The sequence below is a fragment of the Phacochoerus africanus genome, chromosome 1 (genome assembly GCF_016906955.1).
Source record: "Phacochoerus africanus isolate WHEZ1 chromosome 1, ROS_Pafr_v1, whole genome shotgun sequence".
NCBI lineage: Eukaryota > Metazoa > Chordata > Mammalia > Artiodactyla > Suidae > Phacochoerus > Phacochoerus africanus.
In genome coordinates this window covers 36,811,845-36,830,527 of record NC_062544.1, presented here as the reverse complement: position 1 = coordinate 36,830,527, position 18,683 = coordinate 36,811,845, and the positions used below count along the sequence as shown (strand labels likewise).

The 18,683-nt window shown below is 40.2% G+C and overlaps 1 protein-coding gene across 1 annotated transcript in view; it reads left to right on the top strand.

Annotated features, from left to right (window-relative positions):
* The window catches only part of RGS7BP (regulator of G protein signaling 7 binding protein), a 102,014-nt gene extending 84,304 nt beyond the window's left edge, over nucleotides 1-17,710 (top strand). The window contains exons 4-6 of the mRNA XM_047753518.1: nucleotides 4,622-4,769; nucleotides 6,727-6,797; nucleotides 16,692-17,710. Coding sequence (XP_047609474.1) covers nucleotides 4,622-4,769; nucleotides 6,727-6,797; nucleotides 16,692-16,783 — 311 coding nt within the window. The 3' untranslated portion in view covers nucleotides 16,784-17,710. The remainder of the gene's footprint in view (nucleotides 1-4,621; nucleotides 4,770-6,726; nucleotides 6,798-16,691) is intronic.
* The last annotated feature ends 973 nt before the right edge of the window (nucleotides 17,711-18,683 follow it).

The following is an 18,683-nucleotide window of genomic DNA, read 5'->3' as shown; positions in this document are numbered from 1 at the left end:
ATAATTTAGACAGAGAGAAAGATTGAGAGATAGAAAAATATGGCTAAATATTAACGATCAGTGAAACTAGAATGTTTGGATGTTCATGGTATTATTCTCGCAAGTTTGCTACAGGTTCAAAAACTTTGAAAATAAAAACTGGAGAAAATAGATTGCAAATGCCAAGCAAATGCCCCCCAAAAAGTAGTAACATATAATGTACCCATATCTAGATATATTTAGGAATAATTTCATAACTCAAATATTTAAAGATAAAAAAAAATTTCAGAGGGCCATAAGTAGGCTACATACATAACATCCTTGGACACAGGCAGAAGAAAAGGAACATTATTATCTAAGTTCTGAGAGAAACTTGGTTTGAACATCGATTTCTACATCCAGTCAATTAGAACTTAAATGTGGATACAGAGAGGGAGAAGAAAAATACTAGAAAGAATTTTGAGTACTATAAAGATGAAGAAATTTTGTATTTACATATCTCCTCTGAAATAATTAGTCAAGAACATGTCCAAGCAAAATGAAATGAATCCAAAAATAGGAAGATTTGGAATCCAAGAAACAGTAGTGTACAAAGAAATCTGAGCCATAAATACACAGCATTAAAGATATGAAACAGTTACAATAGAAAACCCTAGTCACCTTTATCCTATTAAAAATATATTTAGTGAATGATTTTCTAGGACAAATGAATTACCAAAATTAACTCAAGAAGAGCAAAATCTTTTGATAAACCATTAAACCTATATAGTACTGAAAAAGTACTCAATGATTCATCTTTCAGTAAAGTTCCAAATCTCAGATGACAGTAATTTATAGTTTCAGTTGCAGTAGGAATGATCAGTATCCATTATACAGAAAGAACCCTTAAAAATCAACTAGATAGCCTTGTTGTTTAAATGGGCAGTGAGGGAGTTCCTGTTATGACACAGTGGAAATTAATCCAACTAGTATCCTGTGGGTCAGGGATCTGGCATTGCTGTGAGCTGTGGTATAGGTCACAGATGCAGCTTGGATCCCATGTTGCCATGGCTGTGGCATAGGCTAGCATCTACAGCTCCAATCTGACCCCTAGCCTGAAAACTTACATATGCCACTGGTGTGTCCTAAAAAGAAAAAAGGAAAAGAAGAAGGAACAAATTATATGAATATAAAATGTAGAGAAGAAATACAAGTAGTCAATTAACACATGAAAATTAACTTACTCGCATTTGTAATAAAGGAAATGAAAGCTAAAACTTCAATAAGAGATTGTTTTCCCTCATCAAATCAACAGATATTAAATATTGATAATATAAAGTCTGGCAAAGGTGTAGGGAAATAGATTCTCTCATTTATGGTTGGTGGAAGTGAAATGTTACATTAGAATAGCCTCTTTGGAGACCAATGCGGCAATATATATTAAAGTATAAAATGTGAATATGTGTACTTTGCCCTGGTTTTCCACTTCAAAGGATCTGTCCCATATAGTAATGGCATATTGTGGAGAAAGGAAAGAAATACGTCAGTCCCTTAATATGGACTACTACTCATCATCAAAAAGCATAAAATAAATCAAAATGTACAAACCTGAAAATATCTCTAACCATAACAACATAGCAAAGAAAGTTGTATTATAAATATATAGTATAATTACTTTTTTAATGCTATATATCTATTGAAATTCCGCAGTATATAATGCTTGGTCATTGGTACTGGACTTAAAGAATTGAAGAAAACAGATAAAATTTCCTAGCCTTACAGACTATCCAGTATGGAGATGGGGGCAGAGAGTAGAGTTGGGGTGGGCAAGTAATAAACTAGTTAGCAAATACATAAGATAATTTCTAAGAGTGATGAGTTCTAGTCAGGCAGTAAACAGGGACTATAGTGGGAGGGAATGCCCAGCATAATCAGTGCTATCAGTAAATGAGAGTGATTGCTGTCTCCCCATGTATATTCTGGAATTGAAAACCCCTGCAATTCCTATGGATCTCTCCCATGTTCGAAGATGTTTCAGCCAGAGAGGATATAATATGTTCAAAATTCTCCAGAGATTATGTGAGCTGACCGGGAGCACTAAACTGCAAGTCCAACACCTGAGATCTTCATTCTTGTTCATCCTCATTATTGGAGTTAGATGTAGTCTCTAATCATGAGAGAAAAGAGGGTGTACTTAGCATTGCAAGTTCATAGGCATGTTTCGGGAATACTTGCATAGTTATGTTACTTCTAAAAAATTATAGAATGCATTTGTCTTATGTAAGGAGTCGAATTAGAACAGGCAGAAATGTAAACAGATTGGCTATGGATTGGACTCTGCCTCTCTGACTATGCCTTTGCATGCAGAAGGTGTGTATATGAGAGATGTAGAGACAGGACCCCAAGAAAGAACATCACGTTACCTTGTGTCCTTCCCTGTTCTCACGGAATGAAAGTTTGGGCTTTACAGTCCTGACCACAGGACAGGGGCAACTATGGCCCCACACCAAACAGAGCCCATAAAGCAGAGAATTCCTTTGTGTGAATCTCCTTCATCTTCCATTTGCTGTCCCAAACATAGTTCATTCTCCATGGTGTTTCAACCCCACAGGAGTGGAAGAGGAGTCATGTCCCTCTCAGATGGCCCTCTCCTCTAGAGCTTTGAAAAGCAGAGAGCTGTTTTTTGGGACACCCCCCCCCGACACACACACACACACACACACACGCACACTCCCGCTTTTGTCCCTGTTTCAAGTCTTAGCAGCCCTTGTCCAGACTTGCATCCTAAGGCTGAACTCCTCAGAGGTGGGTGCCAAATGGACAGCGTTTGTGCATTCAACCGGGAGATGCAATGCAAATGCTTTTACGAGGTCAGTGCTCTCCATCTGGGAAATGGTAGTATGCTAAATTATGTTGCTTAATTAATTTCCACCCAGCAGCAGCACCATAAAATTGGAGAAGCAATTCCATCACCCAGGGTCAATGTGCATAAAGTATACCCAGAAGGATCAAAAGTTTTTCAGTAAACATGTGTTTGTGCTTTGCCTGAGTGTTCAGAGGCCCACTTCTACTATAGACTGATCAATGATATACAGTTAATTACCAGTTAATAGCTTGTTCTTTTCTCCTTGTGTTGCTACCACATGGATGAGAAATTACAGGGATGAATTTTTTTTTTTTTTGGCTAGTTCTCTTCAGACCAAGAACTCAAGGGAACCCAAGTCTTCCATTAGACTTTACCGTGAAGAACCTTCCTCTTCCTAAGTGTTTTTTTGTTTTGTTTTGTTTTTTTAAAAATGCAAAAACAGTTTCCTCTTCCTAAGTGTTTTTGTTTTTTGTTTTTTAAAAAAATGCAAAAACAATCATATCATAAGGAGGAAAACTGAGCTAAGAGGTAACCAGGTGTAACTGGTACCTCAGGAATATTCAATAATATGGACGGTAACAATTTAACAACTAGTCTAGAGCTGTAGCTGCATAGTATAAATAAAACTGGATGAAAAAGTAAAAGAAACAATATAGGGAAGGTTTTTACCAGAGCTGCATAATATAAATAAAACTGGATGAAAAAGTAAAAGGAACAATATAGGGAAGGTTTTTACCAGACACATGATGTCATGTAACAGCTTTGTAATTGTTTGTATAATTTTTTTAAATTGTCTATCTCCAGCAGTTTAAGCTCCATGAGACAAAGGCTATGTCTTTCACTTCTGTCTCTCTAGCATCAAGCCCAATACCTGAAACTTAACTGACACTCAGGAAATATTTGTAATTCAGTGAGTGAATGAGTGAGTGAATGAACAACTGACAAAGCCAGGTTGAAAATCCAGTTCTTAGCCATTCCCATGATAGCAAGATGTCCCCTAACAGATACACAGATGTTCAAGGCAGACTAAACAACATTAACAGAGAATACTTGGACCATGGACTATAACTCCCATTTAATTTTGTATGAATTTACAGCCTAACCAATTTGGAGATTTGTGTCCAGAAAGTATTGATGTATTTTGTTGAGATCAGTTGCGGTAAATACAGGTCTTAGTGCATTGACAGCTGTGGCTGTCTACCCAGTACATGACGCTTTAGTAGATGGCACTTTGTAGTCCGAGCAGAGTAAGGTTGGATCTTGAGGTCACATTATTTCTTCATAGAAGGATACACTGAAGGACATTGGAGAGCCAAAGAAATGGAAGGCAGAGTCATAATCTCTATTGCTCCCCACAGGCCCAGAGGGATGTGTCAGAATCAGAGAGAACAGTCCTAGCTCCCATTCTGCTGCTGAGCATCTCCTGCTCCTGACCCTTTTACTAGCTTCTGCTTCTGAGGACCAAAAAGCAGCACAATATCACAGGCTGAATCCCCATTCCCAAGTCAGTCTGATCTAACTTGCAAAGAATGGGTTACAAAGCAATGATACTCCATCAAAGGCAGGGCCCTTTTATCTTGATCTTCAGGTTGCATTGAACTCAGGATACCTTTCCCATACTGTTGTGAAAACATGCTACACACACATACACACACGTTATTTTTTATTCAGAAAGTTTTTAGGGTTAATGGAGCATTTGACTCAAGGCATAGCCAACCTTTGCAACGATATCTTGGGCACAGAACTTGCATTTATGATTTCTTATCCCCTTCTCTTTACCAATACCAACCCCCTTAGGAAAAGAGCCTGGTGGGGGAACCAAGAATTTGGACTGCAAAATTGAGGAAAGCACTGAAACACCTGCTCTAGAGGACTCCTCATCATCCCCCATAGATACTCAGCAACATTCCTGGCAGGTTTCCACAGACATTGAGAACACTGAAAGGTAAGTGGGAAGTTACCCTAAATAGATTGCCAGTCCTCCTCCAGTTAATACTTGGAGGCTACAGAGAGTCGAGATCTTTAGATTCAGAATCAGAGCTCTTGGTAAACTGAGACAAGAGAGAGTAAGGGGTCCAAATCCAGCAGCAGAATGAAAGCAGAACCTCCAGGAGATGTGGACTCTCAGGCCTCTGCTAACCCTCCTCTGCATCTCCTTGGAGATGAAATCAGTGTGCTTCCTTGGGAAGAGAGAAAGCTGGATCTATATACCCTTCACAGCTCACCCACCGGGCTGCATTCCAAAATTTCCATGTATTTAAGGGAGAAGAACTCAAAGTCTTGCAAAGATGGCACCAGTAGACACTCAGATTTCAGGTGTTTGGAATGAACTGTCTAGCTGGAGTCGGTGGCTGAGTGTTCAGTTCACAGCTTTCCTAAGAGCTGCCTTCTCTTACTCTCCCAGGATGTAGCTGATAGCCCCTAAGTGGTCCAAGAGAATTAATGCATTTTTCTTAACAAGCATAGCAGCTCATTGCTAGAGGGATTTTCTTGGGAAGAAGAGATTCTACAGCGATTCTATTTCATTTGGGAAAGGGAGCAGTAGTAATAATATAATAATAAATGCATCTAGATGCTAAAAATTCCATTCTGTGAGGCAGAGGGACAAGCCTCTTGTTTACTGGCTTCATGATGGTATCTCATCCTTTGCTACTAATGTCCCCAGAGCTGACACAAAGCAGCTGAATGAATACTGGGCAGTTCCACCAAGGGCACTGTGTGTAGAGGGTTGAGTCATTGACAAGATAATGAACATTTTATTTTTTTATTTTTAGAAATTTAACACACAGTGGCATTTATAGCCATTGTGATTCTACTTTCAGATCATAATATAATTCTAAAGCTAATTACCAAATTTCTGTGTTTATAGAAAATTGAAGCATGTGGTAATTATGTGCTATTAATAAAACTTGGATTTTGTATAAGCTTGGAAATACAACAATTCAAATAATAAAGCTGTTTGGCACAGTTCGATAGAACTATAGACAAATGATGAGGGAGTGATTTATCTTCATTTATAAAGTAGAAAATGCTTTTCTCTATTCCCAGGAAGAAACATCTTCCAGAGTGTCATGGCCAGGGCGTAATCCATCAGCAAAGCCATTTTCCTTTTCAGAAACCTTGCAGAGAAACTCTATCCCAGACTTTTAAGCTTTCCAGAAAGCAAGCTGTGCTGATAATAATAACAGGAGAGTATAACCCTCAGTGTTGGTGGTATTTCAGTTCAGATTCTGGTCAAAGGAAATGGGAGCAAGTGGGAGAAGGAGGCACGGTAGCCCAGGTCTGGGAAGGCGGACAGCTTCCTGCTTCTCCCTGTCATTCTTTCCTAAGAGATCTGGGGGCCTCAAACCAAGCTGCACATTAAAATTACTAAGAGAGCTTTTTAAAAACATTCCTAGTCAATTTAATAAGTGTCGACCCTTGGGGATGCTGAACACCTGTGTTGCTCTCTCTGTATTCCAGTCGTAGGAATGTGCAAGGGCAGGGAGTGAACCGACACACAGAGGGCCCTGAGAAGCTGCCACCCAGCCTCAGCTTCGCCCAAGATATCCCCATTGCTCTGTGTGCCCTTCACCTCCCCTTGGAAACCTGAAGTTCTGTCCTCATTATCAGAGACTCTTCTCTGATCTCAGCCAGGTCCAATTGAAGGTAGAGATGAGGGCTCCTGCAGCAGAAAGCCTTATGGAAATGTTTGTCAGAGTAGTTCTTATTCCCTTCCAGAGCCAACCCAACTCAGATTTTTTTTTCTTGTAAGAGCAAAATAAATTCAATATTTGCCTACTGGAAGCTTGAGCTGGTACAATTAGGCACAGACTCATGTCCTTCAGTTGTCTCATAGAACAGTTTGACATTACATTTCAAAAATTTACAGCTGATTATTTTTTTCTTTATCAATTTTACAGAGATATGAGAGAAATGAAAAACCTTTTAAGCAAACTCAGGGAAACTATGCCTTTACCATTGAAAAATCAAGGTGAGTCTTGTCATCTCTCTGAGGCAGAGGATGTTTTTAACATGATAACCTTGGGTCTTGTTTCTTGAGGAGTTAAAGCAATAGAAGGCATTGAGCATACATGTGTCTTTCCTTGAGAAGATATCAAAATGACAATAGTTTATCAGGTGAATGCAGTTTTGTTCTGAGGGACACTGAGAAAACAGACACCTCCTCCACTGTCCCCATCAGTTGCATGCTGCACAAAGCACAACACCACGTGTGGCAAACACAAAAGGACTGAAGACTTGGCCCTTGCCTTTAAGAAGTTTACTAGCTAGTGGAAGAGACTTAAGAACACTTCTGAAGGAAGATCCCTGCCAGCTAGATGTTCAGTTATCTAAAACAAGTACTGGTAATAGTTAAGATACATTGAAAACTAACAGTGTGCCACTGTGACCCTGCCTCTAATTCCAATGTGTGGAGGTTTTTCCACCACACCAAATTCTCTGTCACTAGTAGGGTGTCCTTCAATTTAACTGGATTCAGATACTAATTCAAGATCTCATCAGATTCCACAATTAAGTGTTCAGACATGTAAGACTGCCCGCCCCCCCCCCCCCCCCCACATCAATCACAAGTCTGGGTTGTCAGCTGTACTTCTGACTATCTGGCTATAGATCGGAGGGTCCAACAAACCACTCCTAGTGTTCAATTAAGTGGTTGAAGCAGCTCATGGAACTCAAAGAAACATTTTACTTACCAGATCACTGGTGTATCATTCATTATAGGACATAACTCAGAAACAACCAGATGGAAGAGATGCAGAGGGCAGGGTATGGGGAAAGGGTGTGGAGATTCTTACCTCTTCAGGAGCACTGCTCTCCCCACTCTCTGTGCATTCACCAACTCAGAAGCTCTCCAGACCCTATCCTTTTGGGGGTTTGTGGCAGCTTCGTTACATAGGCATGACTGAATCATTGGCCTTTAGCAACTGATTTAACCTCCAGCCCCTCTCCCTTCCCTGGGGGCCAGGGGGCAGGATTGAAAGTACCAACCCTCCAATCACGTGGCTGGTTCTCTGATCAACCAGCCCCATCCTCAGGTGTTTCCCAAAAGTCACATCATTAACATAACAAAAGATACCTTTATTGTGCTCTAAGAAAGATTCAAGAGTTTTAGTAGCTCTGCGCCAGAAATGAGGTCCAATCAAAGACTTTATATATACATTTCTTATTACAAATTACAATATCACACCCACTATCCTAAATACCCTAGATGTATTAACTGAGTTAACTTATTTAATTCTAATAACACCTTTGAAGGAAATTCATGTTTCCCCATTTACAGGAAACTGAGACAAGGTCACACAAATTGTAAATAGAAAGAAGGTAAGTACAAAGGCTGGGATGTGACCCCAGGCCATCTGTCTCCAGAACTATCCTTTGGAAGTTTATACCCTAACAGAAAGGGAAAGGGGATATTCACTAGAATGTAAATTCTGTGAGGGAAGGGCCTCTGTATGCTTTTGTTAACTATTGTGTCTTTAGTACCTAGAAGAATGCTTGGCTCATAGTAGAATAACACTAGCAAAAACAATAAATGTTTGTTAAAACTGCACCCAACTTTGCAGCTCCAGGATCTGGAGGTAGGTATAAAAGACTGATAATAATCACTTTCATTGAGCACACATAGCCAGAGCAGCCTTAAGTGAAGCATCTGCTTCAGAGAATGGTGCTTAGAGGGTGGGGAAAGGGGTTTTAGAGGTAAGAAAGAAACCCCTCCTGGTTCCACTGAGCAAAGCCTGGGGGAGAGGGGTGCGGAGGCCAGGTTCTGCTTGGCCCTGAGCAAGGAGTGAGGAGGGAGAGGATTTGGCAGCAGAGCTGAGCGCCTCTTGGCTTGGGGAGCGGCATGGCAGAAGGTAGAGAGGTGGAGGTGCGAACACCAGACAGAAGAGGCCCAGTGCAGTGTGACCTGAGCAGCAAGTGATGAAGGCGGGTGTCAGAAACCAAGAGGCAGGTGCTAGGGTGCATCAGATAATTGCAAGCACTCCCTGAAAGGCCTACGGACCAAACTTACTGGCTTGAGCCGTGGGTAGTGTTTGAGAGGCCTTGCAGGGTTTTAAGAAAGTAGTGTTTTACTACAATATGTTGCAGTGCTAAGAGCCTTCTGACCACAGCATGCATGTTTGCTCCTTGAAATAAGCTTGGTTAAAACTAGCCTGGGGCATATGGCACCATTTTACTGAACATATCAGCCAGATTCCTCTCTTTGGCTGCATATACCAAGATAGAGCATAGGGGCTCCCCCATGACCTTCCTGGAATTCTTTTCAGAAAATTAATTTATTATACAGGTCTAATTGATGCAAAAAATAGTGTGGGGTGAAATGTGAGAAAACGTATTCCAGTTCTTTGCTGTAAGACCTTAATGATTTTTCATTATAGAAAGAATTATAGAAAGCCATCTGTTTTCCTTCTGGCTGTTTCTTTCTTTTTTTATTCCATTTACATGTATGTCTGAAGCAGAAGGGAATAGGGAAAAGGTACTGCTCCTTATCCTCCTTTTTCCTAGTCAAACCTTGACAAAGTGGAAATCCTGCCAGACATGTGCAGTGGGGGGAACTCACACTGGAACTGCTCAGATTTCCCTGTTCTCCAGGACCCATCCTCTCCCTCAACTTAGAAACTCTTCCCTGTTAATTTTAGCATTTAAAGATTTCATCCTATCTTCCCCACTTCACACCACCATCAAAACTTGACTCAGCAACAATATGCTTTAAATTGATTTTCAGTGACACATAAAGGAAGGTGGCCAAGAGCAGGTACTGTAATGGTTAGTGGTTTTGCCTTTTTTTTGAGACAAGGACCTTTTCCTTCCCATGCTTCCAGTTTAAGACTGGAGACAAAGAGGGGCACAGAAGAAAAGTGAGCCTGCCTTGTTCTGTCGCAGCTCCACGGCAGCCTCCAAGCAACACCCAGGTCTCCTGGCTTTCAGCCTGCCATCCTTTCCTCTGCTCCAGCGCCTCTCCTGTCCTACATTCTGGGTCACTGGCGGTGCTGTGGGGAGCTTCATTAATTACGATAGTCTTGCTGTGTCAAATGGATTACAAATGGAAACACCTGTGGAGAGCCCACAAGGTTCCTGACAAAGGCTAAAAGGAGATTGGAAAGTAAAGGACAAGCATCTTCTAAATGTAGGCTGTAATCAAACAAAACATTGCAAAAATAAATTAAGCCTGAAAGACAGTTCCACCTTTTCCAGAATTCTGACTTAATGAATGCGTTGCAGAGTGTCAATACATTTACTCTTGCCTAGAATTTGTTGGTGATACCATGCGTTAGAAATGGATCAGTCAGGAATTACGGCTGTTCTGGAATAGGTCCCCTCCTGTGGACAGCCCTACTCCAGACTAAATTGGGTCTAGGACCAGTTCCCCTATTCTCACACCCCTGATCTTCTCCAGTCTGGATTCCAAAACTGGAACCAGCCTGGCCATGACAGGATAGTTCTGTGACATCTGGCTGAAGGACACTGGGCAGTTATCCCACATGAAAACCTGGATATAAACTTTTATTTAGGTCCTTCCCCAGGGACTCGTATAAAGACTTTCTGTGCTTCAAGCTTATCTGAATGTCATTCTGGGCTGTTTTACTGGCTTCCCCATATCCTTTGCAATCTCTATAACATTTTGCCAGGGATTCAATATGATACTGGCAATCCTTCTCTCTTTCTCCAGTCTAATCCACTCATCACCAGTCACACATCAGTCTCTTAATCCGTTGAGCCTCTACTGAGAAATGTTAAGGGTCTATGCATTGTCTACTGAAGGAAGAGCAGACTTCTCACCTCAGCATCCATTGTCCTATCATCATCAAACATGTGATGGTCACCTATGATGTGCCACATTCCATGTCAGGTGCTGGGGATGTCTCTCCCCCACAGGCTCCCCATCTCAACAGGACAGAATGGGATGAGGATCATCTGGGAAGCTTTTTCAAATGACACAGGCCTCCCCTCTCAGAGATTGTGATGGAGCCTTCAGGATATGGCATGTGAATTTTGGAAACAGCCAGCACAGACACAATGGGAAAGGGGGAAAAAAAGTACTTGAAATATAACAGTGCCATAACAGCTAGACGCAAGTTGCCACAAGGGCATACTGAATTCTCACCTCACCAGATTTTAGTTGTAAGTGGGGAGAGGGGGGACAAGAGTAATTAAGAGTTGCTTTTCAGAAAGTGCCTGAGCTGGGATTTTTTTAGGAGGAATCAAAATTAGCCAAAGAAAAAGATGGAAAGAAGATAGTCTGGGCAGAAGATTCTGAATGTGTGAAGGCGTATGGGGAGATGACAGAGTGGGGCACTGAGATGAGCTACAAGCACTTCTTTAGTTGGGAAAGTGGTGAGAAATCAGGCTTAAGAGAGAGACTAGAGAGACAGGGTGGTATATCATTAAGGCCCCTGTAATTCATGTTAACGGGTTTGGGCTTTACCCTGAGGCCATTGGAAGGATGCAGTTAGACAAGTACAATAAGCCAGGTGAGAAATGCTTATGATCTGACCTACAGCCAGGGGCTTAGGGAAGAGGATATGACCAGTTAGCTGAACCATGGAAAGACAGAGGCAGACTCAAGGATGAAACCCAAACTTAGAAAGCAGAATGAATGATGGTGTCAATCACTAAGTTAGAACAGAGCAGTAACAGGAGAGGTAGAGGGCAGGACAGGTGAAGTTCTGGATGTGAGAGGACTCTAAGAGCAGTGCTTACTTAATGGTTGTAGAGGATGGACAAGTCTTATGCTGAGGCGAGACATGACAGCTAGAAGGACAGGAAATACAGATGTAAACATCATCAGCATAGTGGTCACTGAAGCCCTAAAAATGGTTGCGACCACCCAAGGAGAATACCTGGAGAAGAGCCTTGAAATACCAACATAAGGTGTGAAGTGAAAGAAAAGCAATTTACAAAGGGGACGAAGAAGAAAATCAGCTCACTGAAATAATAAAGCTGCAAGGAAGCAATGGCTAATAATGCAGGATAAACTAGATAAGAACTGAAAAGTGTCTGGGGTTCCCCGGTGGCTCAGCAAGTTAAGGATCCAGCGCTGTTAGTGATGTATCTCTGATCACATCTGTGGCGTGGGTTGCACCCCTGGTCCAGGAACTTCCACATGCCATGTGTGCAGCCAAAAAAAAAAAAAAACAACTGAAAGTATCCATAGGATTTAGCAACAACAGAGTCACTGCTAATGTTGGCAAAAGTGGCTTTCTTGGAATGTGGGGCATAGAAACCTAATTAAGGAGGGTTGAGGAGTGAGTGGGAGATGAAGAGCTGGGCAGCAAGGGTAAATTTATTAAGACTTTCATAAAAAGTTGCTTATAGAATAGTGGATTGGAAGCAGATAATGTACCAAGGCCTATGGCAATTGTTTATAGAATGAATGGAAGCGTGACAGAAGGCAGAAGCATGGAACAGACAGAAAAGACTTTTCTAGAAAAGGAGATGACGTTTAAAGGCAGGAGGCAAGAGAAGGATGGCCATATTTAGGGAATTCCAAGGAGTTCTGTTTTGTACTGTCTCTTCCTTCATATGCTCTTCACTCCAACCAGATTGGACTTTTTACTTGGACCCAAATTTTTGACCTGCATGTCTTTGTTCACAATGCTTTCTCCATCTAGAACGCTTCCTCCCCCCTACTTGACCAAATGTCTGAGTTCTCCCCATTCCTTGTGGCACAAACACTGAGGCCCCAGGAATCTTCTACCAATGTCTTCTTTCTTCTCCCTCAGATGGGAGTAATGTCCCCATCTGGGAATTCTCATAGTGTTGTACTTTTATCTAACAGCACTTCTAACGAAGGCTCCTACTTACTCCAACAAAGATCTTTGAGGCCAAGGATCATCTTTCTTTTAGGTCCCATCTGGTATCACCCACAGCACTTGATATACAGCCTTGCTCTTCATAGGCCTTGGATTAATTTGATGATTTTTAAAGTGCAGTCTCAGGATCAGAAGTATCAGCAGGTCTCGGAAATGCAGACTGTCTGGCCCCACCCCAGACCTACTGATTCAGAAACTCTGGAGCTGGAACCACCAACCTGTGTTTTAACAAACCCTCAGATGAAGCTGATGCAGCTAATGTCTGGGAACCCTGGAATTAGCTCAAGCTCTGCTTTTTTTTTTCCAGAATAGAAATTTGCAACTGTAATTCTATCGTAAACACTTCTCTTGACATTGAGAACATAGCTTTAAACTCATTCATTTTATTATTTGAAAGCTTGTCATTTTCATGTCTTTCTTTTTCTTAACATATTATCTATGTAAGAAATCTTTCATTAGCTAAAGAAATTTGAGCCATAGGCAAATGATATTACTGGACATCAGGGGACCCCAACATCTCTGGCTTTAGTGGCCTCTGAGATTTAAACATTGAATGACTAGAGTTTGAACTTACTGATGGCTGGATATCCTGCTCTCCTTTTCTTTCGCTTCCTCCTTCACTTCCTCTTCTTCCCTTTCTCACCTTTCATTTTCCCATTTAAAACTGCCCTTGGTTATAGTTATCTGAGGGTATTCACTTTGGAGAAAAGATACCATAAATGTTTCAAACATTTGTGTAAACATCAAAGATTTCCCAACATGTTCAGGTGGCTAGGCCCTGAATGAATGGGCAGACTTTCAATTTTGCTCACATTCTGTTGACAGCCCCTCACTTCAGAGACAGGATTTTAGTCAGTGTGGAATGATATCTTTCCTTGGAGTTGAATTCACTTCAAACCATTCCAGGCATACTTACTGCTTGGTGAATTTCAGCATTTACTGCAGGTGTCAGCTTCCTATGGTGTAGAAAGCTGCTCTGAATTTCTGCCAAGAATTTTTGAGCTTTTGTGTCACCTCAGCTCTAGGTGATGATCAGACAATCTCTGGGCTGGGCAAAGGTGTCACAAATGCTCAACAAAGATGCCCCAGACCAGCGGTCATCTATAATAGGCAGCCTATCCTTTGCTTAACATCTGAGCACTTTCTCATCAATTCTAACACTTCCTATTCACTTGTGAATGCTGTGTGTGTGTGCATATGTGTGTGTGTGTGCATAGCACTCACAAGTGAATGTTTTATTTATATATATATATATATATATATATATATATGAAAAGAAGGCTGAATGAGGAGAATTTCAATAGCACAAAGGCTTTTTGGTTCACTGTAATGAATACCACAGATACAAGGGTCAGTCTTGATACAAATCTCATAATACCAGTCTATAATACCTGTGGGTTTTTTTTTTTCATTTTTATTAGAGTATAGTTGATTTGCAGTGTTGTCCCAATTTCTGCTGTACAGCATAATGACCCAGTCATACATATATATTTTCTCATATTATCTTCCATCATGTTCTATTCCAAGAGATTGAATATAGTTCCCTGTGCTCATTCTTATGTGCTCCCTGACCTCATTTCTCATCCATTCCAAATGTAATAGTTTGCAAATACCAACCCCTAATTCCCAGTCCATCCCACTCCCTCCCCCTCCCCCTTGGCAACCACAAGTCTGTTTACTCTATCCATGAGTCTGTTTCTATTTTGTAGATAGGTTTATTTGGGCCATACTTTAGATTCCAAATAAGTGATATCATAAAAAAAGAGAGAATGGGAGCGAATATACCAGCATAGCACACCCATACCATAGCACACACATGTACACTTTCCTTGTAAATACAACATACCAATGTATATAGACATCTCCTCATCTAGTGGGAACTATATACATCAGAATTGCATTTTATAATATACAAATACAAGCGAGGTTACTCCCAAATCTCTTAAATGCTAAGGGAGTATATATAGGGAATTCAGGAAATAGATGGGAATTCAGGAAATAGATCTTCAAGTCTCAAAGAAATAGAAACAAGATATTTCATTCCTATCTATATCTTCATAGTTGGGGTAATTCTATTCCAAGGAAGCACTGAATTCCAGGTGAACTTGAGTTTCAGGAAGTGTAGTCAGTATTCAAAGAGACACCAAAAGATAAAATTTTTTACACTTCAGGGTCTGCTGTATCTTTACCATATCCAATTAGGTTAAATTCACTGAGTATTTGGTGGTTAAAGAAGTAAGAGTCTTAAAATGATGAGAAAGTATGGTTACCATTTCTTTCTGCTCCAAATGCATCATGATTCATCTCTGAGAGATTCTTCTGAGAAGTCAGGCTTATGTATAGGGTTTGACATTGCCTTCAGCATCTTAACTATTTGGGGCAAGTTTAACTGTTTAAAAAAAGAGAGAGATGTCCTATTTTTAGTCTTAAAATGTTGACATCCAGATTATAGTGAATTATTTGTCACTGTGAAAAGGACAAAGAGAGTCCTGTTTTTCTCCATGTTAGCAGAGTATGAGTCTTAAGAGAAGATTTTAATCTGTGGAGACAGTGAGAGTAGGCTGTGTTTGATTAATCTGATGTACCCAGCTGGGGCACATGTTTCCCTCCCTGGCTTGGACTTGCCCCTCCAGTTTCATCCATCTCTAGCACAGTGTGGCATTCCAAGGAACACTGTCAACTCTGTAGGTGATGCTAATGTACAAATAAGTATGACACATGAGAGCCTTGGGGGACAGGAATGAAAGCCCAGAGCACTTGAATGACAATTTTTATAAGAGGACCAGAAAGCTAGGACTCATTTTTGTCCCTGACAGTTTCCTGAGTGTCTAGGCTCAGTAAGCAGGACAACCAACCCTCATCTACAAGCCAGTTTTATTGAGGTAGGGCACAATAAAGATCCTATGTCTTCAAGATTAGGATAGGGAAAGGAGGAAACATCTTAGCTCTGTTCAAGGATGGTAGTGCAACTAGTCTTGGCAAAACTTTGGTATAGAAGAGTTGCCAGAGCCAACCAGCCAGTTTGTTGCCAGCAGTTCCATTCTGACCATGTCCTAAGGCTGCCCTGGTTGACAATTTCCAGGTCATTTCCTTGTGATCCTTCTCCAGCCTCTGAGACCCACACTGGCCAATTCTGCTCCAACAAGCTATTTCTACCCACCCTCCCTGTTGAACTGCACCATTTCCTAAAAACCCAGCTCATTAAATCAGATTTGATTTATTGGTTTATTTCTTTCTTTACCTGTCATCAGATTAAAAATTTCAAACCAAAACTTAATTCAGCAACTGATGATCTTCTCTGAATGCCCTTGTGTACAGATATGTATACAAAGTCCTAGGGAAAGATTCAACAAGCAATAGTTAAAACCTCTTCCTGAGACATAAAGTAGGTGAATGGAGGTAAGACAAGGTCCTATGTAAGGAAAATTGTTAATAATGGCTGTACTTATTGAGTGCTTCCTCTATGGTAGGCCCCAAGGACCCCACACAAGCTAAATGTTTTTCATAGACTATTTAATTTAATCCTCACCTAAGGTGTTATTAAACCCCATTTACCCTATTTTAAACTCATTGAGAAAATGAAGCTTAAGTGACATGTTCAAAGTCACAGAGCTAGTAAATAATAGAATCAAGTTTAGAAAAGGAGCCAACTTTACCCTAAAGTATGGGCTCTTCCTTAGAAGCTATACATCTCCCAACTGAAAGACTGCCTCTATGCAGTTTTAATTTAATTCTAAGCAGTGGTTCTCAACTGTGGGCTACTTGCTTCACCCCCATCTCCACCCCAGAAATATTTGGCCATGCCTGGGGATATTTCCAGTTGTACCAGCTGGTAGGGGAATGCTGCTGGCATCTAATGAGTAGAGGCCAGGGATGCTGCTAAACATCCCACAATGCTCAGAACAGCCACCAACAATGAAGAATTATCTGGTCTAACATGGTGCTAAGATTGAGAAATTTTGATTCAAAGGATGGTAGATATTTAAGGCCAATTCATTAAAAAAAAAGTTATTTTCTCTGTACCTTACTCCTGTGTACCTTCTGTTCCATTGCAGATGACAGCAGCCTTCTAAATCTAACCCCCTACCCCCTGGTTAGAAGACGGAAGAGAAGGTTCTTTGGGCTGTGCTGTCTCGTCTCAAGCTAGACGATTGCTCTTGGAAACCCACACTGGGAAGACCTGAAAATATCACAGAACCTGAGGACCTCCAGACAGCTGAACCACAGTTATTCGTTTTTGACCATGTTTTCTATGCTTCCTTATTACTTTTATCCACCTCCTGCTGCCCTTTTAAACGATTTTACATTTGAAAGCAGCTGCTGTCAAGGAAAAAAAAAAAAAGATTCAAAAAGCAGGCTGTTTTTAAAAGGATTTTTAAAGCTGACATTGTGCATGTCTATGCCAAACCACACCATGACAGATGCAAGAATTATGATTTTTAAATTATTTAAAGGTTTTTTTAAGTGTATTATAAAGAGAAAAATTATTTCATGTATAATAGTCTATCTATAGCTCTTGCTGATCTCATGTTAACAGTTTATCATATATGAGAGTCTTTAAACATAGAATCTATTTAAAACTGAAAAACTATTGAAAATCCAATCAATATTAGAAATAATATTATAATCAAACGTATATCACCTCACCTATTGCTTTCTCTGTACTCATTTACAGTTAGTCTTCCATTCTGTCAGAATCTAAGAGCTGCAACATAAAATATCTTAATTTATAATGCAACAAAAAACATATATGAAAAGTATTTAAGTTTTGTAAATACACAGTAATCCTAAAACCTTCATACAATGCATATGGGCATCTAATTTCCTTTTGATCCAATGGTGTCTTTTTCACTTCTTGGAGAATGGAGTAATCCAGTTAGGAAATGGTGTAGTAACCATATGCAATTACCCTCAAATGTAAAATTGAATATTATCATATTTTGTTCTAATTGAAATCTGAAGCATGATGTCTGCACATCAGCATAGTGTTAAATCTTATAGGGCATGCTGGAATTAGCTCAGATCGTAAAAATACTTAACATTTTACATTGTTAATAAAAATCCTTTTAGTTAAGCTAAGCTTGTCTCATTTTAGATGACTATGCAGATAGGACTTTTCCAGTGTGTACTTGGTGTCTTGTCTTATGCTTAGAATCTTAAAAGCAGGACACATTAAGCAATACTCTCTTTTAGAAAGGAGGAAGCCACAAGCTTTGTTTTTCTGCTCACAGCTTTGTTGTGATCTTCCTCCACTAAACTGGTAACATGGTACAGATCTTGTTATATTTTCCCTTGTTCTTCCTTTGGCCCATTTCCCAGACAGAATTTCCCATGGGTTGAAAGATCAGGCCTTTGGACTTGTTTTCTTGTTTTCCATAGTCTGAAAATTCCTAAAGTCAGACCACAGGCACCAGTGTCCTGCACAAGAAAAGGGTGAGTTATATGTGGTTTATCCAAGACGCATCTTTAATCCCAACCCTGTAATTTCTCAGTACTTATGTGCACAGGCATTTGTATGTCCACCAATATCTTGACCTAAAAACTAAATATATTCAAGCTTTCAGCTTTAGGGAAGAGGAATAAAGATACAGACAAACTATTGGAATAATTATTGTATTAGGCTGAATTACATAAAATTGCTGATATTTGACTGTTTAGACCTTAAAAATGGCAATTTCATATAGTTCAACCTAATATCTGATGTTGTAGAAGTTATCCTTGGAATTTTTTTTCTACTTATACTTTTTTTATTGAAAATGAAGGATTAAAGACTTGGAAGACAACTCAAAAGGCTATGCAGGTCTCTATTTGGATCATACCAGCTGGTTGTTGGCCTTATTCTTGGAGTCCAGAGGTGTGTTCCAATTAATTATTGATGCCTGGGTAAATGTATGACTACCTTCGTATTGATATATCCTTATCCTTGAAAGTTATCTAAGAAAAATCACAATTTTTTTAAATCATATGCTTATAAAAAGAGTTGTGGGAAGATGCTAATTAAAGACTCCTAGGGTGACTGCTTCCTTGCAAAGCAGGTAACCACTCCC